The sequence below is a fragment of the Opisthocomus hoazin genome, chromosome 2 (assembly GCF_030867145.1).
Source record: "Opisthocomus hoazin isolate bOpiHoa1 chromosome 2, bOpiHoa1.hap1, whole genome shotgun sequence".
Taxonomy (NCBI): Eukaryota; Metazoa; Chordata; class Aves; order Opisthocomiformes; family Opisthocomidae; genus Opisthocomus; species Opisthocomus hoazin.
Window position 1 is genome coordinate 53,618,239 of NC_134415.1, and position 25,435 is coordinate 53,643,673.

At 45.0% G+C, this 25,435-nt stretch overlaps 2 protein-coding genes across 6 annotated transcripts in view; both read right to left on the minus strand.

Annotated features, from left to right (window-relative positions):
• The window catches only part of XRN2 (5'-3' exoribonuclease 2), a 52,506-nt gene extending 46,256 nt beyond the window's left edge, over positions 1-6,250 (minus strand). The window contains exon 1 of the mRNA XM_075413675.1: positions 6,103-6,250. Coding sequence (XP_075269790.1) covers positions 6,103-6,177 — 75 coding nt within the window. The 5' untranslated portion in view covers positions 6,178-6,250. The remainder of the gene's footprint in view (positions 1-6,102) is intronic.
• Positions 6,251-11,140: 4,890 nt separating this feature from the next.
• Positions 11,141-25,435, minus strand: part of KIZ (kizuna centrosomal protein) — a 51,479-nt gene continuing 37,184 nt past the window's right edge. For all 5 annotated transcript variants that reach the window (XM_075413676.1, XM_075413680.1, XM_075413679.1 and 2 more), the window contains 3 exons: positions 21,080-21,179; positions 13,168-13,211; positions 11,141-11,369 (listed from right to left, as the gene is read on the minus strand). In XM_075413676.1, coding sequence (XP_075269791.1) covers positions 11,266-11,369; positions 13,168-13,211; positions 21,080-21,179 — 248 coding nt within the window. In that variant the 3' untranslated portion in view covers positions 11,141-11,265. The remainder of the gene's footprint in view (positions 11,370-13,167; positions 13,212-21,079; positions 21,180-25,435) is intronic.

Sequence of the window (25,435 nt, forward strand, 5' to 3'; positions counted from 1 at the left end):
GAACTAGAAAGAGGACTTTTCCCAAATTCCTCTACACAAAGAAGGGGGATCATTTCAGATCCCACCAGCCAAATCTCCAATTTGGGTATGTATGTATTATTTTTCTTGGTGACTATCAAAGACGCACCGAGTTGCTCAAATCCCTGAGCTCTTCAACCCCTGCCTCCAAGTTTGTCCGGGGACATATGTGACATGCTAAATAAAACACAGTCCTTACCTTCCACTTCTGAAAATAAGTAAACTTTTGACTATAATGCTTCACTTCCTTTATGTCAGTGCTTTTTCTACTGCCAGGCTGCTGCCTAATGAACATGAAACTCAGGCCACAGTGCAGATGGTGAATTCCATGCTAAATGAAAATTCCCCTGAACCACCTATAACCACCTGTGTTCCTGTAGCTCTTTGACATTCTTGAATGCTTACAACAGGCTATACAAGGTAAACGCAGAAGTACAAAGAAAACAAATCTCAGCTGAGCTGGAAGTAACAAATTATACTGCCTTATTTTGCATATGCTGTCACGTCAATGACAAGTAAGTATCCAGGTGAAAAGAACAGTCTCTCTAATCAGCCCTAGAAACTGGAGCTGGCACTGTAATTACCTAAAAAAGCCTCATCCTCTTCTCTCAACCAGTCAAAGCAAGGAGTTTTTAAACACTGGGGAGTGTTTCAAAGAGCAGCTTCTCCACAAAGTGGATTAGCAACCATGTTCAATTTTGTTTCCTCACCATATGTTTGTTTTGGGTAGTTTTTTTTTTTTTAGTTTGGTCAAAAGGCTATTAGCAACATTCTCACAGCAATTCTGAGCAACTCTGCATTCTTCCTTTCAAAGCTATACCACCAGCCAAACGTATAAACCACTGATTTAAACACCAATAGCATCAGTGATGGAATAGACATGAGCTGATCAAGAAAAAGTCAAAAGCCTTTTCAGAGAAATTATTACTGGAAATGGTTATAACATATCACAAAGTTGGAATGAAGGGTACTCTTGAATAGCTTGACATAAAGCAAAAATAATAATTAAAAAAAAGTGTTGTGTTACTACATTAAGGCTATGATCACAAGATTACATGAGACAGGAGGGGAATAATGTGACACTACTGGTCCTCTTGTTCATGTAAAACCTATCGGTAGCTGACAAACAAACATCAGGCTCCTCCTCTGAACTTCTATTTGCAGGCCTCCTGCCTGCTACTCTTACTGAGTTTCCCACACCTCTTAACACGGAGCTCAAACTACCAGACTGAAAAGGAAAAAAAAAATTACAGATGGCACCACCAACTTTCTTGCAATCTTCCTGCTTAGAGTATCAGCATCCCAGTCTTAAAAGGCAAAAATTAAAACCTCCAAAGCAAAACAAGTCTTTATACGGTATTTACTTTTTTCACAGTTCTGGGTATATGGAATTCATTCAGCACAATTTCATGAAGTAATTTTTTAAATAACTGAACGCTAAGTCCCTCTATTTCACTTTTTAAAACAGGTGAAATTTCTGCTAATTCACATCTTCATTACACTATTCATCCAAAACAGTTAAATCCTGACAGACGAAATATTGACCACTGTTTGTTTCCTTTACTGAACTTTCTAGAACACATACACACAAATCACATGGCTTTAGCAGAACCTGTCAGGTGGAAAGACCATACCGTAGCTTGCAGTTCTAATAAAGTCAATCAGGGCAACCAAGACCTACAATTTTAGAAGAAGAGTATTCATTCTGGTTTACATCAGATAACGGGACGAGAAGCTTGCCTCGTGTTGTACTTGATCTTTCATCAAACCTCTTGCCAGAGCTAACTGTGATTCAGAAGATATCAAAGGCTTACAACTATGTGATATGAGAAATAAATTTGCCCCTGTCACAGATCTTACTTTCAGCCTTGAAGGTAAAGCAAAATAAGTATGATCTCTTCCAGACGGCTTCGAAAGCCATTCAGTTTTTATCTGCATACTGCTACGTCAGCAACTTTACCATTACATCCTCATAAACCCATCAGATTTTTAATGTAACAGCCTTGTAAAAGGTTTAAGTATCTGGGAGTGATATCTCTTGTGATATAACTAAACTGTTCACTTTTAATCTACAGCCGCTTTTGAAATCATTGAAAATAGATCTTCACATATGATACTTTAGTTGCAGCTTTATTAATTCATTTGAATTTGATTAAGAATATTCTCTCCTGGATTTTATGTTATCTTCAAGATCTTCCTCTTATTCTTCCTGCTCATCTTAAGAAGAAGATTAATCAGATTTAAGAAAAAGAAATAATCTAGGAAGGTAAGAGAACAAGGTTCAACTTTTGAATATTTCAAAGACACAAGCTACCAGGAGATACAAAATTTCTGATTAGAGAGATTTATGAGCAATCCTAAAATACACATAGAGCTTATCACATCGTAAGAGAAGTTTAAATTCATCTACAGCAAGACAAACTACAGCTTCTCACTACTGTCCTAGTCCAGTCTCACATTTACAATCAGATTTGAATATAAAAACACTGTAATGATTTATCCATGTGCTGTCCTTATTGTAATTGCAACGTGCTCTTAAGTTGGAACAAAGCAACGTGGATGAGGACTTCAGGATCTGACACTTCAGTTATGGTAAATCTAACTTGGCACAATGGAATTTGTCATATTTTTCCATTTCTTTCAATACAGAACATCTGCTGTTACAAACTCAATTATTAAAAACAACAACAAAAAAGACATACAAACACAAACTCAGTAAAACCAAGACTACACAAACCTTTATTTTACCCAAACATTAGAGCCGTTTTGATTAAAGAAAGATCAATCTAAATGTTCACAAATGTGATGAAAAATGTAAGTCTTCTGCTCTTAGAGAAAACTGTACTTGTTACAAACTGCAGATATTTGCCGTTTAAATTGCGACTGCTTTTAAATACATGCATCTCAAAGCACTGTCCATAAACAGCTGGACAAGCCTGTAAGACAAGCAGATGTAAAACAACCATCTATAGTAAAGACAAAACTGTAAACGAATCCACTTTACATTGCCAAAACTAAACCTCACCTCGTGGGCTCTTTGCTGTTACTGAGCACCGAGGTTACCTTGCCAGCATGGTCATAAATGTGACAAGACAAACGATGGAGCTGCTGTCTCCACAGTCCACTTGACTGCTGGCATGGATGCTCACTCACGCAAGTCAACCTCTGATGTAATGAGGGAATGGGGGATTTGGTGAAGGAAAGGTTTGCACCGTGCAGCCAGTTGTGATGCTGACTGTAAGCAAAAGATCAAACTGTTCATCTTTGCGAGTTCCCCGCTTTGATGAAAAGGGGCTGAAGCAAATCAACCAGTGTGAGTTGAAGACAACAGGTAGGATATGTGCACACACCTTCAGGCATTAGTACTCCCAAGATCCACAGCCCCAGCTGGTGAAAGGCGAATGCCATGTCAACAGTCATATATTCAATAGATGTATCTGGTAGAGACACATGGTACTCCAATTCCTCTCAATGTCCTTGCCACCTACTTTTCCCTGGCAGACACAAACATGACACACTATCCCTGAGAACCCTCTAAACAGGGTTACCCACATCCTCAGAACATATCACATCATACCCTCAAAAACCAAGAGTTTGGTAAAGTGAACAGAACAATCACTGTCAGCTGCCAACAGCTTATTCCAGGGTAAGCATTCATATGAGTGGCTAATAAGCTATGCTTGTAAAACCACAAACCGCCTTTCTCTATAAGAGTTCCCCCAGGCAGCCAAATCCTCAAATCTTATCTGTTCACTGGAATAAAAAAAATTCACTTCTTGCAGCTACAGGTAAAATAAACTTCACACTTCTCTCATGCTGAGAGGCGCCAACTGAAACCACAATGGTAATAAAAGCAAAGAGTAACTCACAGTTTAACTGTGCAACATTTGATTAATCCAAACCTACGCTTCTGCTTCACAGCCTGAATTTGAAACACAAAAACACCCTGACTGTAACAAGAACTGAATACTAAAACTGATCTGCCTGCCATTCGCATACACTGAAATCATGCTGAAGGCACGAAAATAATACATGCGGTCAAAAAACCCCAGTGTCAATAAATAATTCAACCACATTACTGTCTTTTCCCTTATCTTCTCTACCTTGCCCATGCACTTTATCTCCTTCACAGTATAGAGTTTCCCAAACGTGAGGCACCTCTCTCCCAGTGAAGGACAAGAGGCAGCGCAAAGGCAGAAGCCGCAGCACATGCTCAACAGCAGGGCTCTGAACTTTCAAAAACAGTTTTACGAAGAAGAACAGAACACAACTAGTTCAACCTGACAGATGATGATACAAATTATTTGGAAAAGCATACAGGAAAGACAGTTTGGGAAGCACGAACTCCGGAGTTCATCTTCCCAGAAAAGCTTTGGCTAAGTTCGCCCTGAAGATAATAACTTGCAATGTTCACTGCACCATAAAGCTATCACAGCGCAGCTGTTCAAATCCAATGCAAGTCTATGATGTTGCTGAAGGGAGACACTCCTGTCCTCCCTGTCACCTTCCACCTCGTACCATGTCCCCTAGGATGACATGAGAATTCATGGGGCTGCAGTGATGTACACTAAGGAACTAGCCTGTTTGAGAACCTGCCTAGCTAAAACATAAAGAAACGTTCTTTGAGCTGTATTACTTCCTAAAAAGGGCTCCCCCAATAACCAAATAAATAAATACAAGCCACTAGTCAAAAGCAGTGACCAGCCAGCTTAAAGCAATCAACAAACCATACCTACTGTGAGTTGCAGGTTAGTGAAGACAACCTGCGGAGTGCAGCAGCTAGGCTGAAGCTAAGTCTTCACCAAAAAAGCACCTTCTGTTGCCATGAAAAGCCAGATTTTAGAGGATGTATTTAAACAAATCACCTACCTGTTTGGGCAGGAGATATTTCTCCTATACTAGAAAATACCAGCGATTAAACAAAAAAGCTGAAGCTGCTCAGGAGTACAACTACAGACTTGTTTTAAGTCTTGGATTCAAGCACGTTGGTGTATACATTAAAAACAAAACAAAACAAAACAAAACAGAGTAACGTAGGAAACTGGAGAAAGACCAATATGTGAAAGAAAAGACTGACAAAAATAATTAATAAGATGTGAAAATGATACAATTGAGAAGTATTTGAATGCTAGGAGAATGACAGCCTAGGGGAGTGTATGACTATATGAACACCAAGATACCGTTTTAATCTTATGTAAAACCCATGCAGCTATAAAGGACAGCTCAGTTCCTTCTCCGATGTCTCCTTCCTGCCTTTACTCTGTGCTGGCACCGGCTTTCCCGAACACACATCACAGGCAGGATCATGGAACTGACTGTTTGCAAACAGGGCAGTCTCAGGGAGACAAAGGAGTTTCCAGACCCACAAGTTACTTTTAACCATTCACACGTGCATTTCCTTACTCATATAAAGGCAGGCAGCTTCACTTGTTTCCAACAAGTCCTAAAGCTTGCTTCAGCTTGTAATTTACAAAGAAGCTGTTGAAAAGCAATGACTATGAAGCCCACAGACAGAAACAAAACAAGAAGGAGCAAAAAGTATCGCCGCTGCTTCCTAGTCACCGTAAGTGTTGCCAAACACTTCCGCAAACCCCACTTTTTCTGCCCGGGGCCACGGAAAGGCAGGGCCACCGCGCCGGGAAGGGCTCACGTCCCACCGCGGCGGCCACGGAACAGAGAACCGCAGAAGAAAGCCGCTTCCCTGCCCCAAGCCCCCGTTCCTCCCCACGGCCCCCACGCCGCCGAGCCGCGCGCCGGGGAAAGCCGAGCGGCCGCGCGGGCTTCTCCCCCACCCCCCCCCGCTTTCACCGAGATTAAAAGCGCCCGGTCCAACACCCCCGCCCCCTCCAGAAATAAAAACAAAACCAACCAAAACCCCCCAAGCTCCCCTCGAAGCGGCACCGGGAGCACCCGCGAGAGCGAAGCGGGGGCTGGCGGCGGCACAGCCCGGCAGGTAACGCTTCCCACGCTGCCCGGGCCCCCCCGGGGCCTCCCTGGGCCCACAGCGCTTCTCCCGCCCCGTGCAGCCCTCAGAGGGCCCGGCCCCGTCCCGGGACGGGGGGCCCGGCGGGCTGCCCGCCTCACCTTCTCCTCCACGCAGTTGACGATGATGGACGGGTACTTGCGGCTGAGCCAGCGGAAGAAGGCCGGGACTCCCATGGCGGGCCGGAGCGCGGCCGGACCGCGGCTTTCGGCAGCGACGGCGGCGGCAGCGACGCCGGGCGAGGGGGCGAGCGGCGCTTCCGGGGTCAGAGGGCAGCGCGGGGCACCATGGGGGAGCGCGCGCGCCCGCGGCAGCTGGGGGGGGCCGCCATCTTAGAGGCGGGCGCAGCGGAAGGCGCAGCGGAGGGCGCAGCCGCGGCCACGAGGGGAGCGGGCGGCGCGGCCGCGGCCGGGATAGCCCCCGTCCCTGCCGAGCTAGGCCCGCCGCCTCCCCGCGCCCCTGAATTTGTAGAGGGGGGTGGGCTCCTGAGGCGCAGAGGTGACAGCCTGAGGGCGGGCGGAAGGGACAAGCCTGAGGCCAGGCTGACGCCTAAGGCAGCGCTGCCTGCCGGCCTTGCTCGCAGATCGGGCGCTGTGCGAAAACTTGCCGTCGGCTGACAGAAAAACCTTGTTAAAAAAAAAACACCAACAAACCCCACGTAGCTTGCGGGACGGTTTCCCGCGCCTGTGGGGTGGTTTAGGCAGAAGACAGGTGACAAAAGTGATTCAGGGCATGGCTGCTCTGTGGCAGCTGATGCTGCCAGGCTGCAGTGAGCCTGCCTCGTCAGCCGGGAGGGCGAGGCTCTGGAAGAGGCCCTTGCCCCTTCGCAAGGGGAGAGGGGGGCAGTTGGCAGCGGTCGAGGGGCTGTCGGGAGGGCGGAAGAGCAGCAGAAGCTGCGCCCAGAAGCGGCGAGTGTAAAATCACTTGGTGCAATTCATGGCGGTCGCGAGAGGCAGCGTAAAGAAACCCCATCCCATCGTTTTGCCCATTGCGTAAGCAAACACTACCAAGTTAGCCATTTAACGATGTTGAAATGGAATTAAATCTTCAAGCATTAAATGGGATTAACACGTGGAAGATTCTGTGCTCTGCTGTGTCCTGTCGCTATACGCCAACTTCATTAGGAGGGCAGTGACGGGGGCGAGGACATGAAAAAGCAGCCTGGGAATCATTAACAAAAATAACAGAATCTCAGCAGTGCTTATTGAATCAACGCTGCTGATTTGGGGAGCGGAGAGGAACCTTGCTACCTTGCTAATTTGCTGTAGGACAAATTAACCCAATATTGTATTTCTCATTATTCTTAGCCTCACTTAGCTGTTGTTAAGCCATTTTCTGTTGTCACTCCTCTTAATAAAATCTGTGACTTGAATAAATTTCCCCAGCAACTTTGCATTGGCACCACATCTGCGGTATCAGCTAAAGATTGTCCTTTATCTGTTCCTTACAAGATGTACCCTGATTGAAGTTTCCTATTGTAGTGCTTCTCCTCCTGGAATTTAGTATAGAGTATGACAGCTTAGTATTAATGTTGTGTTTGTATTGATGGGCAATCAGTTGGTTTTGTTTTTCTGATAATCCTAAAGAAAACAGAAGACAGCGGCACTAGCAAATGCGAATGAAATATGATCATCTTATCTTATAATTACTTGCATAAATAAGCGCTGAAAAAATTAATACTGCAACAAACATTTCCTTGAAAAGTCGATCTACATATTGCTAAAAAAAACCCAAAACAAAACCCAAACCCTTACAAATATCCTAAAGCAAAACTCATGTGCAGGAACTTATGACCTGGCATCCTCAGTGAAGGAGTGCAGCTGGCACTTGCCAGATGAAAGCAGAGCCTTTTAAGAACAAAGTAGGCAAGGCAGAGGCAGCTCAGCAGGAGGGCTGCTGTTGTGCCAGGTGTGCACCAGCAAACTGAAAAATACGGAGTCTTTGGTGCAGGAAGCAGTAGCAGAAGTCTGCCACTGGAGAGAAATGATCACGTTGACAAACATCAGAAACAGTTTCTGCCTGACGTCCGATTTGGAGGGGGGATGAGGATGAGCTCCTTCCGGCGCAACCTTCTCTCCTGGAAGTGACAGCCAGCTCCATCGGCTTCCCCATCAGCGGCCGAAGGCAGCGGCGCTTCTGCGCTCCCTGAGCTCTCCCGAGTACAGCCACTCCCTGCGCCTGTCGCGCTTCTCCCTGCAGGGTCTCGGAGTCAGGGCTGTGTGCCCACACAGATTCCATTTCAGCTCGCCAGATAACGGCACTCACCCAGCATTTGTTTGGTCAGGCCCTATGTGCTAACTTGTTTTTGTGAGCAGACGTATAGGGGCACGAGCTGAAGTTTCGCCTCACAACTCCGTGCATCTGACATGCGAAAAAAGAACGTAGCAGCAAGTCATTGCACATACACAGCGAGAATACGGGAAGACTTTTCGTTACAGTATTTTCCATAGATGAGTGGCAGGCTGATTTAAATCGGTTAGGGCTGTATTGATTACAGTCCCCCTGTCCATCACCATCATCTGTCATCATCTTCAGGCTGCCAGTATGACAGCTGTGAAGGAGCAGAGTAAAGTTGACTGGCAGAGTGTTTTGCATCTAATGAGTCTGTGCACAATAAGAGTATAATAAATAATGCTCTGAAGGAACTCGGCTATCGCTTAAACACCGAAAGAGAGATATTGCCTTAGCAGAAGCTCCCAAAGCCATCTGTCATCTGTCAGGAGTTGCGTGTCTTATGGCTGAGCTGGACTGAGGGAATGGAAAGCACCAACGACTGGTGATGAGCGCCTTGTATCATGCAAGGAGATATAAAGTGGGCTGACATCAAGAACCCAGAATCACTCAGGAAGAGCTTAAAACTACAAAGGCACCGCGGATTTGATGCAGTTACTTAGCAGCGCAGGCTGCTAGAGAGAATTTTTCCAGACGAACCTTGGTCTGACATTCACTGGAAAATCACGTAGCAATAGTCTGTCTGTGGTGTGACACACTGGTGAGCTCACATTTAGCAGATGGCTAGGACCATCGGGAATGAATGACCACAGCTTAGGGATGGTCAGAAAAAAGCAGCAAGGAGCGATGGTCCGAAAAAAGCAGCAAGGAGCAATGGTCCAGGCGCCAACCCTTGGATGATGGGTTCAGCCCTTGGTTTGGCTATAGGTCTCCTGGGAGCCTACACTACACAAAGGACAATGAGCCTCCAGCCCGCTGCTAGGAGCCCCTGAACCTACCAGGTGTTCCACCAAGAGCAGCAGCACAATGGGGTGCTAGCCTTTCTGGTCATGCTGACGGTGCATCACAGAATTTGTTTTCAAATATTACAAGTTACAGGAGAGTCCTGCGACTTCCCAGATCGCCCCCCTCCTCCTCCTTGAGGCTTTGATATCCAAGTGTTGACTGAGGTTGGCCATAGCAATGAAGCGTTTGGAGCTGTGCCACCCTCTCCAGCAGCCTGGCATGGCCCACACGTTCACCTGGCAGCTGGGAATCGCTGCTTTGGTAAGCAGGAGACCTCCCATGGTCCCCATGGGTTGCCTTCTCTCCTCCTCTGCACACCTCCCATCTTTTGACCAACTCGCCCATCACACAGCAGGAGGGATTCTCCATGGACCAGTGGTCCCACTGGACATGGGGAGCCGGCACGGTAAAAAATTGGGAAGGGGGGAGGGATTTTTGCCATTTTTCTGGCCAAGGCTGTATCAGCTAGCCAGCCTCTGAAGGGAGGGATCACAGGAGCCTTCATCCAAAATAGCGTATGGTCGAGCAGGCACCGAAGCCCTGGCACAGTGGGGGAGGACATTAAAGCCTTCAGTGAAGTCCAGCTTGAGTCAGGTCCAGCTGTCTGAGATGACATCAGCCCTGGTCATACACTCACCCAGCTCCATCCCTCGTGCAGCTGATCTTCCAGTTGCTGGAACACTCAACACTACACCACTGCCAATGTCAGACTGAAAACCACGCGATGAAGCAAGCCAGCAGACATCTGTACTAAGGGCTTCTTCTCATTTTCAAGCCTTCTGCGAGCCTCAATTTCTTATTCTCGAGCTTGCCTCAGACAGCACGCTCTTTTTATTAAACTGAATATTGCTACCATTTAAAAATTGTTTTTGATGGACTGGGCCCAAAGATTGGTGCCTGTATTCAAAGATGCAGTACTGCTTTGCAGCAGAGTTTAATTGGGGTGCTGTTTTTCGCTTTTGAACTTATCGTAATTATGAACAGATTTTTTTTTTTTAATATGTCCCCTGGTTTCTCCCTTCGAAAGAAAATCTCATATTTAATGAACTTAATTTTAGATAAAAGGAATTAAAAGAAGAAAATTAAAAATGCATGAAGCTCCTAGAGTCATCCAATTACTGTGATGTCCATACAGCAATGCCAGCATGGATTTTACAAAGCAAGTAAAAGCAGAAAATGACTGGGGCTCGCCACATGTAAATGCTGCTCTATTCCAAAATGTGCTGAATTAGAAATGTACATTTTATGCATTTCTTCTTCTTGATCTGTTGCAGAAAAAGATGATCAAACATGCCAGCCTGCCCCGAGTGGCATATGTATGCATACCCAGAATGCTTGCTTTCTTTTTTCAAAACCACATCTAGCTCTGTAGTCAAAATATTAGAATACACACATCCTCAGAAGAGGACGGTCTTTGCATTTGCAGTGTGACAATAGCAGCGGCCAGGGTGGTCGGGGCAAGCGGCACAACAGAGACAAGGCTGATTTGGCCATTAAATACCGCTGTCAATTCTGGATCGTGACTGACCGACCCCTCATCAGTGACAGCCTCTTCATCCCTGCCACGCAGAAGGGCTGTCCATCACGCAGCTGCATCCTGCGCCTTCCCTGCTGGCTCTGGGCAGGAGATGCTCACGGTGAGCAGGGGACTGCGGACAAGCAGCTCCCAGCCCTGGTTACAGAGACGGGGCACTACACAGAAGGACCCAGCTCCCTCCCTGAGGAGGGGGAGGTGGTTTTATAGATAGCCCCAACCCTCCGAGGTGACAATGCTCTGAGAGGAGCACTGCACACGCATCTCACAAAAAGGCTCAGTCTCATGGAGCAGGATTGCCATGAGATCAGGAAAATACTTAGCAGTTGAGAGAAAGCACACATACAAGGAGGCCATGTATAGTACCGAGTAATATTTATTTTGTATTCAAGTTTTCTTTGACTGTAAAGTGACAAGCTGCACTTTAGACAGCAGCACTCTCAATACGTGTAAGATGATACTGTTTATTTCTTTCCAAAAGTGAGCAGGGGAATCAGTCATAGAAGTCATCAAATTCATCTCCTTCTGTGCCATGAGTTTGTGGGCGCAAAGCAGCCTCAATCTCAGAGCTGCTGTCGTCAGATTCGCCCCAGAAAGCTGAGGATGAGGAGGAGAAAAAAAAAGAAAATTACAAAATCTTTTCCATGTTTATGTATTTATGTCACAGACATGATCATTTTACAGCTCTCCGGAGGCACCTAGACACACAATGTGGCTTATGGAGAAGGTCAGAGGTTTGAAGACTGCAAGAGCTAGGTGTGCGTGTCCGATACAGCGTGGTGTCACCACGCTGTGGCCTCCAGTAACGGAGCTGCCGTGGCCAAACAGTGGGCGCATTCAGAGGTCCCACTTCATTGTTCCTCAAGGTGGCTTGAGAGGACATTTCCACTCCAAGCAATTTACTTGACCAGCTGCTGCCTGAATTACAGCTTTGTCTATTATGTTCCACTTTCTCCCTCTACTTGACCCTGCAGTGAAGTCACACTCAGACCATGACATCAGAGTTGGCATAAAAATGGCAATGACATCACAAACGAAAAATCATCACTTTGAGATAGGATCAAATACATGCAAGACTGACTTCAAAGAACTACATGGCTTTAATGAACAGCTCTGGAAACTAGCAAACAATCTCACTGACATAAACAGAATCACATTTAAATTCGGAATGCCCGAGAGATTCCTCAATATGTAAATTCATTTGACCTGCAGGGGAAAAAAATTTTAAAAAAGTGAAAAGCACGGCTCCTGGGGAAGCGTAAGTCAAGCCCAGCCACCTACAGAGCTGCACTGTCTGCCCGTTGCTGCCTCTGTGGACTGCTGTCTGCCCAATGTCAGCGCAACAGCCATGACGCCCCAAACGAGGTGCAAGACCCAGGAACAGGGTTTCAGGTGGCTGAAGAGAGGAGGGCTGTCAGACCTCAATACAGAAATTTCAGCTCATGTTCGACTGAGGCACTGTTAATGCGTTTGCTGCTTTTGATGGCACAAGCTATATAAACATCTTATCTACAAATGCAGCAGCTGCATCTTTCATCCTATATCCCCGGCCCCCTGGACCGCAGGTCTGCAGTCGGCCGGGAATGTCAGCGCGGCACCGGCTGCACTCCGCGCCCGCTCCCACCCTCAAAGGCTCCAAAAACCAAAACTCCCCAGCAGAGAAGAAAACAGGCTGGGGATGTGAGCGAGCCTTTCAACTGGCACCAAAGCAGCCATCATTTATGGCATCCTTAAGTCAGCACTAAAACATGTTCTGTACCATTCAGGACTGCGTAGCTCCCAACGCTGAGCTCCAGGCAAAAAGCTCCCTGCTCCCAGCGCTGACTTCACTTATGGGAGGCCCCATTTGAGGTGACTTCGGACACCAGTGGTCAAAAGAGAAAAATGACATGCAGGGAAGAATGAAAACATGCAGGGCCCAAACAGCAATTTAAAAGAAAGCCTGCCTACTCATGGGAAAAAAATTGTTCCAGATGCACACACATGGGTGCGCAGGCACCTCTGTGCACCTGTCTGTTGTAACTGTGTAAACACAGGTGCTGCTGCCCACCCGCTTCTGCAACTAACATTTCAAAGGGAAGATCAAGTGAATGTCAGGTTTTTACTTCTCTAGGTTTTCTCCTACCTGCTGTTCGCTACTGTTTGATTTAAACCCTGAGGCAAAGATCACTACTCTGTCCACACCACATGCACTACAAAAGATGTCCCCTCTGGTTCAGAATTTGTCATCGCCAACTATTTGCTGGCCTGTGTCAAGACAGGGAAATTCCAAGCTTTCCCATCTCCTTATGCTCATATTTTATACAGTTCCATAGTGTTGTCCGTAGAGATTTTCTACAACGTAAGTCACACTTAGAAAGACATATTTTTAAATAGCATAACATCTGTTTCTTACCTTTGGATTTTATAGCAGTTACCACTCCCTTCGTAGTTTCAGTCCTGCAAAAGAGAAATATTTCAAATAATCAGCACAATGTCACAAAATTTAAAAAAAAATGGAAGTCGACTTTTTTTTTTTTTTTAGAAAACTGTGAGGTCATTTAAAAATATCAGTAACTTCTGTAACTATTTTTTTTTAAAGAAAATAACTATTTTATCAAGGGTTTCTTCACCTTTATTTCTTCTAAAAGGTGGAAAAATTAACATGCAGCAGGGACACTGGTCCAGATGTTCAGGCAGCGTGAACTGGAGTCATTCCTTGGTAACAGCGCCGATTTACACCAGTAGTGAATTAAGGGTACAAAGGATCAGAGCTCTGCCTATCTTTTGCAGCCTTTCAGATAATGCAAAGAAAGTGAAGAAAAAATCCAAACAAAAATAAAAGCACCCCCCACTGATGCTCACTGAACTTCCTTATTCCCTTCCTGCCAGTGTACTCCTCCAGCCCAGCTACTGGGTTCCCATAGCATCATCCACGTCCCTATGTAAATGTGCAATCTCCCAGCTGCCTTTGATCTACCTTGATGTATATGCAGTTGCGACTCTGTTCTGTTAAATGACTGCTCTTGTGTCTAGAGCATCACAGGCCCTTTTGAATCTCTCAAACAAGCTGGAATCATTTTGATCTTTTGTGTGTAGCGTGTGTATTGTGTTGGTGCTGTGAAATAATCACAGAGGGGCAATAATGTAGGAGAATTAACTGTTACATTAACAATCCTGAAATAAGCTCTAAAAATAAAGCTTCAGCTGATTTTAATAAGGAAGATCAAATAGGAGGTATTTGTGACATTACTGTGCGAACTAGTAAAATATAAGCAAATGTCAAGCTGCAATTTGAAGCTGTTGCCACAGTCAAAACACGACTTGATCAGCTGTCAAAAATTTCATACAATTTGCCACATTTCATTTAAAGACATGGCAGCTAATACCTAATTGCTTAAAGTGCGGAGTTAAAAATATTTTAGCTACTATTGTGGAGGCATTTGTGAATGAGATACAGAAAAATGGCAGACATGATTCACTGCTTGTTTTATACCCCTGTGTGTTCAGTAAGAATTTGGGATTGCAGCTGGAAAGGTAAACTTAAAAGCATGGGGAAGTCTCATTATATTACAGCTACCTATATCACAGAAACTTTTCCTTTTAAGTAACAGAAAGCTCATACTGTTTAAATCATATTCCTTTTCTACAAGTTGTGAATGCCATTAGCGCACAACCTCCCTCTTTGCAGATATACAAAAAATCCCAGAAACAGAATATTAAAATGGCAAAAGCTCAACCAAGACACCAAACTGAGGCTTAATTACCAGTAACAACTAACAGAACTAGTAAAGTATTAACTGTGACATAACTAATTATTAACTTACTATTTAAGTAAAAAAACTTTAAAATGTTATCCTTCAAATGTTTATCTGATGTTTTGTTAGCGTGCCATCCAAAGGCCTTTCCGTTGTCTTCAGAGTCAAACCCTACACTGCATCACACTTCAACCTCTCATTCAAATACTCAACGCTATTTCCCGCAAATAGTTTAAGTCAGAGCCTCTGGGTTGAGTCCTGTGATATGCTGAACACCCTCAGCTCTTGCTCACTTTGGTGAGATTTCATGACCCTCAGCATTTCCCAGGAGGTGCTTCACGTATCCTAGGCTTAGCCCATAAAAATGCACTTGAGACTGCAACTCTGGTGGCTGCATCATTTTTCCCTGGGTGTAGAACGAGAAACCACTTGTTGCTGAGCTACAAATTGAGAGGTGACTTCTGCGGCAGACTGCACGAGAACCATTTTATCTTCAAGCAGTTCACTAAAACAAGATCAGGCAGCTACCGCCTCCACTGTCTGCTGCTTCATCTCCTATTGTCAAGGAGGGAGGCGTGTGGTGGGGCTTTGTCATTCAGCTGTGCTAGGACGTCCCTAGAACTGATTTTTTGCTCTGCTTCTCTCTGCAGTTCAAGCCCAGATCAGATATGAGGGGGCTGGTCACTTGGGCCCAGAGCCTTTGCCATGCTGAGGACCACCACACACGATGTGGAGCTCAGGACCACCAGTGGAGGACTGCCCAGGTCTTGGCCTCTTGCACAACTCAAAGCGCTGTGAGGTGTTCCAGGTCCAGCTGAAGGCCAGTGGTCTCATGGAGAAGTTGTGGTGGACAAAGACCACCACAGCTGTAGCAAGGTCTGGAAGCCTTTCCTTTCCTACTCCAGCTCACGCCAACAGGAGAGGGGGGGGGGGAAGACCGATCTTTGTATTCTACCAAAACCCATCCATTTGCTGGGGTTCATCCTCCCAGGGCTAAGCCACCAGACCCAAGAGCAGAAATCACTCCCAGAACAGCAGAGAGCTGCAGCGCTGCACACCAGGAGCTGGGTGTTAGTGTGACACAGCAGTCAATAAATAGAGAGATGGGGAAAAGGATGTCAGCAAAGGTCTGGCACGAAAGCTGTTGCCACAGAGAAGTGCCTGGGGAGACAGGGAAAATGGAGCTAGGACATCAGAATAGCCAGATAGGAAGTCATAGCTCCACCAAACCAAGCCTGGAAAATGCTGCAAGATAACTTTGTAACAGGGAATAAAATTCCTGAATTATGTCAGAAGTGTTAGTCAAGGCTGATAAGATGCAAGACGACTTCTATGTTGCAAAAGGTTCATATTGAGAAATCGGCAAATTCAATTGTGAAAGTTATTATCTGGTATACTGAGCACACAATAACCACGTAGACCTCCGCAGAGAAATGTTAGGAGTATAAATGAAGTAAGGCCAGTTTCACTGCCTCGACTAATCCCCCGTTGTGACCCTTCGATATCCATTTACACAGTTGTTTCTCCCCTAAAATAATTCCAAACTGAACCCAGGCTCTAACAAAGAAAAAACTCAAACCAGTTTAACTTCAAAGGGCCTTTTAATCTCTCCTTTACTCTGATGAAACAGGCTTTTTGTATTGAAAATTCCGCAACAATAAGAAATTAAAAAGCTCCAATAAGAAATTTTTTCCCCCTCCGTAACGAAAATTAATATTAAGCAGAAAATACCAGACCAACAAGAGCCGAGTTCATAGAGGTGGCTCACTGATAAACAGCAGAAAAAGTTTGCTTTAGCCTGAGTGTCTTTTGCTATAGCACCTGTTGAACCTCTATATTTTAGTGTCAAGTGAAAAAAGACACACAAATGCCAAGGGGAAAAAAAAAAAAAAGACAGCCCATTGCCAAAAAAAAGGACACAAGAAAACTACCCAAACATCAAGGGTGAAGAACAAAAACCCCAACAAAAAACAGCCAAGCACCAAGAGAAAAAAAACACCACACAAATGCCAAGTTTTATCAGAAAAACAAACAAAACGCAGAGTGCAGCCGCCTCGGGAACACTGATATTCTGGCCAATGTTGTCAGAGGCTTCTGAAGCCTGCGCGCCTCCGTCCTGCACACCCATTGCCACGGCAGCACGGCATAGAAAATAAATCCAGCATTGCTTTTTGCACAGGGTGGTGCTTATTAACCCTGAAGTGAGAGAAGTGATGGAGCTTCTCCCCAGCAATACATCAGGTTGCAGAGTTGCAAATCCATCTTTAAAAGAAAAAAAAAAAAAAAAAGACATTTTTCGAAAACATCCGCAAGCCCCTTGGTAGGAAGTGAGCCAGGCTACTTAGCGGCAGTGCCTCTGGTGTGACGGTCTCAGCTGAGTTTCCCCCACAACCATACGCTTTCCTGCCAGTTCCTGCAGAAGCCTGACTACTCCATCCTTTTTGGTTGATTGTTTACTAGAAACTGGGCATGACAGAAGCGTTCCCTGCCCTGGTAAGTTAGTATAAACTAATAAATCCGTTCATTACACCAGAATTGGAGTAGTAATACTGAATTTAAGTAATCACACTGAAAATAAGATAACCTTTATTTTAGGATACAAAGATCTGCATCAAGCTACTCTTAAGACGGTTCTCTGTTTAGACATACCACGCCGAAGAAAAAAAAAAAAATATTGCCTAAAGAAACCACTAACATAAAGACTGCCTCACAGTGCTGTGATGAAACTGTGTCGGAAGAGCGCTGCAAAAATAACTCTGTTTCCTCCATTCTACAAAGGCGATGTATTTCAATGGACGTTGGTGCCTCTCCCTGCAGACCATTCCCCACCGGTATTTGTAGAGCGTCGCCGCCGCAGCGTTACTGGATTGCAACAGCTGGATGCTAAGGTTCAGGAAACAAAGCTCACGGAAACACCCGTAAGGTCAGAAAAAGCCGCTTGACTTCACAGTCAGCTTCTTACGGTGGCGGTTTGACAACTGGCAGGATGATGGGCTGGCTGCCGGGCGCCCGTCTAGGGAGCCTGGAAGTCCAGCAGGCCGCGGGCCTTTCCCTGGCTCTCCCAGTAAGCGCCGGGCCCCTCGGAGCCCCTCCTGCGAGCCCCCCGACCCGGCGGGGCCTGTGCTGGGGCGCGGGGCTGCGCGGAGCCCGAGTGCCCCCCGACGGCCGCCCTGCCAAGCGCGCCCGGCCTCCGCGCCACCCCCAAGAGCGATCAGGAGGATGAATTATCATCTGCCAACTTTTATTTGCGTGTCGTTACGTCTGAGTTTGGTAAAGGCGGCTTTTGACTGAAAAACAGCCTTCAGAGAGCAGACCGGATTACTTCCAGAAGAGAGATGAATCAAAGTTTAAAATACTTCACCACGCCGCGTTTACGTCCCAGCAAATTAAAGTTATTCTCAGTCTGTAATGCATCTTTAAGCTCCACATTATTCCAAAATGAGACGGTGCAGACAAGGCAAAGAAAACTAAACTGCTTGCATCAAAAATTCGGAATTACCCAGAAAGCTAGTGACCTCCACTGGCTGCATCCATCGCTACAGGACCACGAGATGCCACACACATCGCCTGCCGCCTGCTCTCGCGGAGAGATTCAGTCCTGACTTCTGATACCTTTTCCCCCAAGTAACTGTATAATTTAACACGCTCTTCTCTACTGCAAAACGCTAACTCCTCCAACAAAACTTGCATCTCCATGCCTGTAAATATTCCCTCGGTAAAGTAAATGAAGCCAGGAAAAAGTAGTTTTACAGCTAAACGTAGAGCAGGACGATATTTGCGGGAGAAGAGGAAGCTCTGGCATGCACCTCTGAACAAAAGGGAACAAGTGGTCTTTACTCGGAGAGCAGCTTCCTATTAAGACTCACTCCTTCGTACATTATGCCTTTCATCCCCACTCAACCACAAAATGATTTTGCTGTAGGAAATACAATGGCAGAAAAAGATTTACATTGAAAGAATCTTTAATAATAAACTGTTGCAGATCTGCCTACTTCCCCGTGATTTATAATACAATAAACATTGGATTCTATTAAGTCTCATGCACTGAAGACATGCACTGAAAAACCGAATATGAAAGCCCTCAATTCTTCCCGTCTCCAGTACCATAATAGTGAAATGAGCATGTATAAATGTGCTAAGAGTATCTCTTTGCATCTTTTATAGCTTGTGTGTATTAATCTGTAAAGCTTATTAAGAAAGTCATTGCTATGCAAAGCAGCACCCAATCTCTTTCTCTTGCTTTTCAACAGAGCGCAGTGTTTAGCCAATAGGACCGGTCCCCTGCCCCTCATTCGGCATTCATAACATGCAACATTTGCACAATGTATCTCTCAAAGGCTGCTGAATAGAAAGCCTTAATACTCATGTAAACAACTGCAAACCAATTACTTAATGAATCAGGCCCACACATAATGAGGTGCCAGACAAAGAGCTATAAATGCATTTTTGCGCCCGAGCCTCTGCTTTAAAGTAAAATCCCTCAGCTGTAGTTTGGGCTTAACTGGCACATCATAATTATTGTCTGGAGGACATCAGAGGAAGCCATTTTTTTTATTTAGGTCCAGCAGGGTCTTTTGCGAGGTCACTCATCAGCTCAGTGACAAAACGGAGCAAAGAAGAATTTATAAAAAGTACCACAGCAGTGCTACGCAGTTATGTTTATTCTCAAGTAGTGGGTTTCGAGACCACTTGTAAAAGCAATAAAGCCCGAGAAGTGACTGCAGTAAGTGGAGCGCTTAAATGCGAGCGGTGAAGAAATTGCACTGCGTCCTGGCTGCAAACAAGCGGCCGGCCAGCCGCCCTTTCTATGTCTCTGTCTTTCTCACTACTTTCGCCGCTCTCAGTCGCTGCGGAGCGGATGCCAAGCGTCCAAAAGCAAGGGTTGTTCATAAACTTCGTATTTAGAAGGCTGCACTATTTTTAACTCATTTAGAAAAACTAACTTTAAGCTGTTGGAAGAGTTTGTTTTTTTAAAGCAGCATCATCGTGTATCAGCACGTGAAGTGGACTTGCTTCTCAGCAATGAAAGGCATGAAATTATAGGGCAGAGTGAATTATTTTAAAAATCTATCACAAGTAAAAATTTGAAAAAGGGCAAAAAAGTACACCATATGAACAGCATCTGAAAAAAATGCAGAAGTTGCCGAATGCATAATTAGCAAGCAGTGTAACATCCAAGGGGGGAAAGCTTGGAGAGTTGTTCTTTTTTTGAATAAAAGAATAGTTCATTTTAAGTTGTATGTATTTTTATTCAGATGCTTGGCAGTGATCCTCTATGCAAGTTATTCAGGGCCCAATCCTTCTCTTCCTGCTGTCCTGGGCTTCAGTGAATGACTAAAATTTAACATCTAAAAATTCATACATCGGAGCACCCTTGCGTTTCATAGCATTAGGTAGTACGATTTGAACGTCAAACAGTTGCAGAAAATTTAAAAAACAAAAAGAAAAAAGAGAAAAGGGAAAGAGTTTGAACATAAGACTATAAGAATCCTAAACAAAAGCATGAATGCCATTCATCAATATTGTATTACAGCTTGTATTGACTGTACTTGAATTACAGAAATACTGATTTTAACACAAAATGCAGAACACCACTTGCGAAATTGGAACTGACTTCATCAATAACAGCACAAAAAAAGCTACAGAAAGATAGCAATGCTGCGTAAACAGGAGTCAGAAATTTATCAAATGTGTTAAGGTCTCTTCCACAGTGCTGTTGATGGCAGCTTCCAGACCAGGAGCGGCGCAACAGCAGCACCCACTTGCTGGGCTGTTCTAATAAGAGCAGATAAAGATCTAAAGCCCAGCCAATATTTCATGAGATGGCTGTCTTATATCCTATTTTCTGCTGCTTCTTGACCACTAATTTGATTGCTGCTGTTTGATTACCATCATATGCCAATGAAGAATACAAGGAACATCCAACAGAACTGCTCAGGGACCCAAAGAGAACTGCTGCAGTTTAAAAAACACCAGCTTTTTTTTTTTTTTTCTTTTTTCCCTTTTTTTTTAAAAAAAAAAAAAAAACAACAAAAACAACAAACTGCACCCTTTAGGTACATGTAAGGCCATTAATTAAACATACTCTGTCTGAAAGCAAGAAAGGCATGTTATAAATATCCCAGTATCAAATATTAAAAAACCCCGAAACCCAGAGCCCATGAAAAGCGTTATCCAGTTACAGCTAGTTTACATCTCGGATACACAGAGAAGAAACCCACCACTTTATTTCTTGAAGACTTTATGTTTTATGTCTGCCCCTCTCCTGACAACTCCTATTGTCTGGCCCCTGAGTAGCCCTACTGAGAGCAGCTGTACACGCTAATTTGTGGTTCACTGAGATGTCAATTGAGTCTTAAAATGAGAAAACAACAGCTGCAAAACAATACTTGGCTTTGGCACAAATATTTTCTAAGGTGTTCCAAAGTTTAAGATGTTTTATTAGATAAACATAAATACAAACCTTAACCCTAGATCAAATAATAAAATAATCAGAGCTTCAGTCATTTTATGTCGGTGTTTCTCATTCTGCAGAAGCATTTCAAGTGTTGAAGGATTTAACAACTTTACCTTGAAAAGGGAGGACTTCTTTCATTTGACGAAGAACAAGTTTCCGAATGCACTTCTTGGCTTTCATTTGCTTTGGAACTATTATCGCCACTATCCCAACCTGTTAAGTAAAACGATGAAATATAAATTTCCAAATAAAAATGGCTGGCCCTTACAACAGCATGCACTCACTAGCAACAACACACTTATTTTCAAATAAGATGCACGTAATGGCCACACTTTTGGTTTGACGACAAAATCTAGAGAAGAGCACGCACCATGCAGTTATGGTATCTGCCTCAAGGTTGTTTGCTGATGATGAAGTGGAAATTAGTTAAAAACACAGAAAACAAGACTCCCTTGCTATCAATTAAGTTATCTGATGACGATTTCTTGTGAGTAGTGAAATTTTGGCACATTTTCTCTCATTTTAGAACAAAGAGTGAACACAGAGGTTCTCTTAAGAGCTGTATTGCATTATGGCAACTAAGCAAAACTTAAAGGATTTCCAGGGTCTTTTTACTCTTTTTTTATCCCTGAGTTCTCATTTACTTTAGTTAATCAGGAAGCAAGGTTATTTTTATTCTCTTTCCCCTTAAATGTAGATTATTTTGGATAGTAACAGTTCTCAGTATGATTTGATAGATTAGGACCAACTACTCTCTCGAAATAAAGCTGCATCTGGGAGACAAAATCTTGGGATTTTTATGACTTAAACAGCCAAGCACCCAACTATTTAAAAAAAAAAATCTTTTATCCACACTTTCCTTTCTTTCCTTTCCCCCCACTCTGTGTATCTCATTTCCATTCTGTAGAGTTTGATCTAAAAGAGGTAAATGCATTAATTCACTGGAATTGTACAACTGTTCATCTTTGTACTCATTTCCAAAGAAGATGATGCTCAAGTACAAATCCCACTTTAAAAGGCTACTTTGCAGATATATATGCAGTACTGAAGTTATAAACAAGCCCTGATTGTTACCAGCTTCATTTGAAGCTAGGACAATTTAGTATTTTTTTGTGTCTTGGACAGTCTATTTTCAACCTAGCTGTGCAGGTGAACAGTCCGCTCCAGCAGATCACACCACTCTGCCCTTGGATTTCAGCAGCAGAAATCCTGCTCGGTCTCAGGCACTTCCAGCCACAAGGTGCAAGATGTCTGACCGGCACAGAAGATGGCAGGGCTCAGGCACAGGAGCCACCCCGGCAGCAACGTGCTGCTTCGCAGAACAAAGTCTGACTGCTTTACAGAGAACACATGAAGGAAAAAAGAAAAATCAAGAATGGAGGGAAAAAAAGAAAGGGGGGGGCGGGGAAGGGGACTTCCTCACCTCCCTTTCCCATGTTGTACATGTGGAGAGGAGCAGAGACCTGTGGTGATCACGGAGGATGCCCTGGATGTGAGGCTGACAGCAGCTCGTAGCTGCAGTTAAGCGATGTGGGCATGCACTGAGAAACCACTGACCACATGAATATGCACGCTACTTTGTACATTACTTCAGCAAAGCAAAAAAAAGCTAATTCAATCTAATCAAGTCAGAACTCCCAGAAACTGCTTTTCACTCCAGCAGTAAAGCACCTAACATAGGTGCATTTTTCAGGGCTCCTTATGCATGGATTCAAACTACCACACAGAATGCAGCCGAGATTATGTGCTTGCTTCTTGCCTGGGGATAGAGCAGGCTTTGCTTCAGGAGAGCATCCCTCTGCCTCCAGAAAGCCTTGCACAAAGCAAGCTGTGCCCGGCTAATAGCCCAAAGACTCTGCAAACGTTCAAAGCACAGTTATGGGTGCCCTCAGACATGACTGTGACGTGTACATGGCTTGCTCCTTGTGTAAAGAACGTGAAGCAAACTGCTTCCGCACACATCATCAGCTCTAACCACCTTTCCCATTTCAGCCCTGCACGCGCAGAGGGACACATTCACCTTGTTACAGTCTGTTAATGGACTGAAAGCTTTTCCTCCTTCCCAGCCACAACAGGTAGAGAGTTTCCAGAGTGGATGGTAGCCTCAGAGGGTGTTAGCACGCTGGTTAAACAGCTGCATCCCATGTGTGGCCTCTCAAAGCCTTCCCTCTGTCTGAGCCTGGGAACCCCAGCCTGAGCAAGGACCCAATACCTAGCTTGCTGTCGATGCGGTCCCCTGCAGCAGGAACACATCTGCAAACTCAGGGGAGTGCTTCTACCTGTGCACAAGTAACTTTCTCTGTTGCTGTTGAATGCTCTTCCCGCCCCTCAGGGCAGCGACATGGAGCCTGTCCTTGACCCAGGTGCACCTGCCACACCTTTCCAGTTGGCACTTCCAAGTCCAGGGCTTTGCCAGCTCTACCAAATCTCAAGCTGGGCCACTGTTGTCATGCAGCTCTCCTTACTGCTTCTGCACGCACACCAGCCTCAAAAGACCATTCCCCCTAGGCTTTCCACGCCTGCACTGGCTCCCCTTCCTTCACAACTTCAAACAGTAACACAAACTACTTGTTCTTCACCTTTAAGACCCTTCAGAGCCCAGCTTTGCCCTACCTGTCAATTATAATACAATGCTGGGCTATCAGTCCCCACTTCTGCCTTAGTTACACCACACTGCCTTGCCAATTAGCCCAGTTGTTCCCCTTGAGCATCTTTGTGCTGACTTACGTCCTACACACCCTACAGAAATGGGAGATCTGTCTAGGAACTCACAAGCCCACCAGCTTGCCTCCCTGGAAAACCTGTCGTGGTGATTCATCTGGGTTGTGGCACCCACGAAGCGTCTGACAGTGCGCACGCAATCAGTGTGCAGCGACTGCTGCTTTGTGTGCTGAGCAATCACCCGGCTTTTACCTCCTCTTACCCCACTCATCCGCTTAATCCCCATGCCTTCAACAACACATCCACATTGTAAGTCTGAGGAAAGGAAGAGTCTCAGTTACGGATGTGCCACACTGACAATAAAACCAACCCAACCTGGACACACAGCAATACTTGCTTCGCTTTTGTGAGCAAGCACAAGCGACTGGTGCAACGTATGGGGCAGAGAAGACACAAGAAACAGACTGCTAGGAGAAAAAGCCCTTAAGCACTTTTCCTCACTCCCAATAAAAGTGCATCATACCATAAAACCTTCATAAAACTGGTTGTCACATTTGAAGTTAAATGCAACTTAGTTCAAAAAGACACGTTCATTCCGGGAGGGTGCATGTGTTTCTGTTGTTTGTTTTGCCAGAAGCATCTACCTTGCCCTGCTGTAGCAGCCAAGTGCACTCTCCCTGTCGCAGGCTGGGCACAGCCAGAGGCATGCTGTGCTGAAACACAAATACACATTTTTCTCACAGCATGTAGCAGAACACGATAGCCCTGGCCAGAAAGATGCACTAAGTGGAGAAGATGCGAAAAAGAAAAAAAGATCAGTTTAGATCACACCAGCAGTGTGCAGACTGACACCCTTGGATAAAAGAATGGCCAGTGCCATAGAAATCCTTCTGCAGGGAGCAGCAGCACTGGGAAGCGGAGGTGAGAGGAAGGGCTGTGGGCTGCGACAACGCTGCTGGAGCGCGGCAGCTCCCGACGGCTGTCTTGCAACGCCTCCTGGGCCATACACAGGCTTGCTGAAAAGCACCTCTCCCTTCCCATCTGAACTTGGTAAATTCTTGCTACGCAAGTAAGATAAAAGACAGATGCCACCTGCTTGACATTCTCTTCCCAAGTGGTTTTTGGAAGGAGTGGCCTCACCACACCAGCAGCTCTCGTGCTCCAGAGACACCTGAGAAGCAACGCCAGGGGGAAGCTGTCTGGACGGGGTACTTTGAGCATTTACTCAGTCTGAGCAGCCAGCCCATACTGCACAGACACAACTGCACAAGCTTGATAAAACTCAGTCTTTAAACCCAAACTGGGATGCTAATAATGGGAAGTTCTTAATCCAACCGTTCGAGCAATACTGCAGTAGAATGGGAGCTCGTGCGTCCGACGACACAGCTCTCCTCGCGCCTTTTTCCTTATGCATTGTTCCTTCCACTCAGAACTAGCAAAGGGTCTGCGATACCACTATTCACTAAAAACACTCCATACTTTTCAACACTGAATTAATTGTGCAGTTGTCATGGGTCAAAGCAGCTTTCATGTCAGCTTTTACAATTTTGTTCTGAACAAAATGGGTGTAGTTTTCTTCATTAGCCAACAATTCCAGGAAAAAAACACTGTCATTGCATAATGAACCATTATTATTTTGTTCTGCTGAACAGTTAAAGCGATCTTTGACCCAGAACATACTGTACCAGCACAGAACTGAAAAGAAGGTGTTTTCTCCATGCGTTCCCCCTATGGCTTAGGGGTGCAGCATCTATCGATTTATAGCCTAACATCTTGACGGCAAAAGAAGTGATGTAATTTTCTGCAAA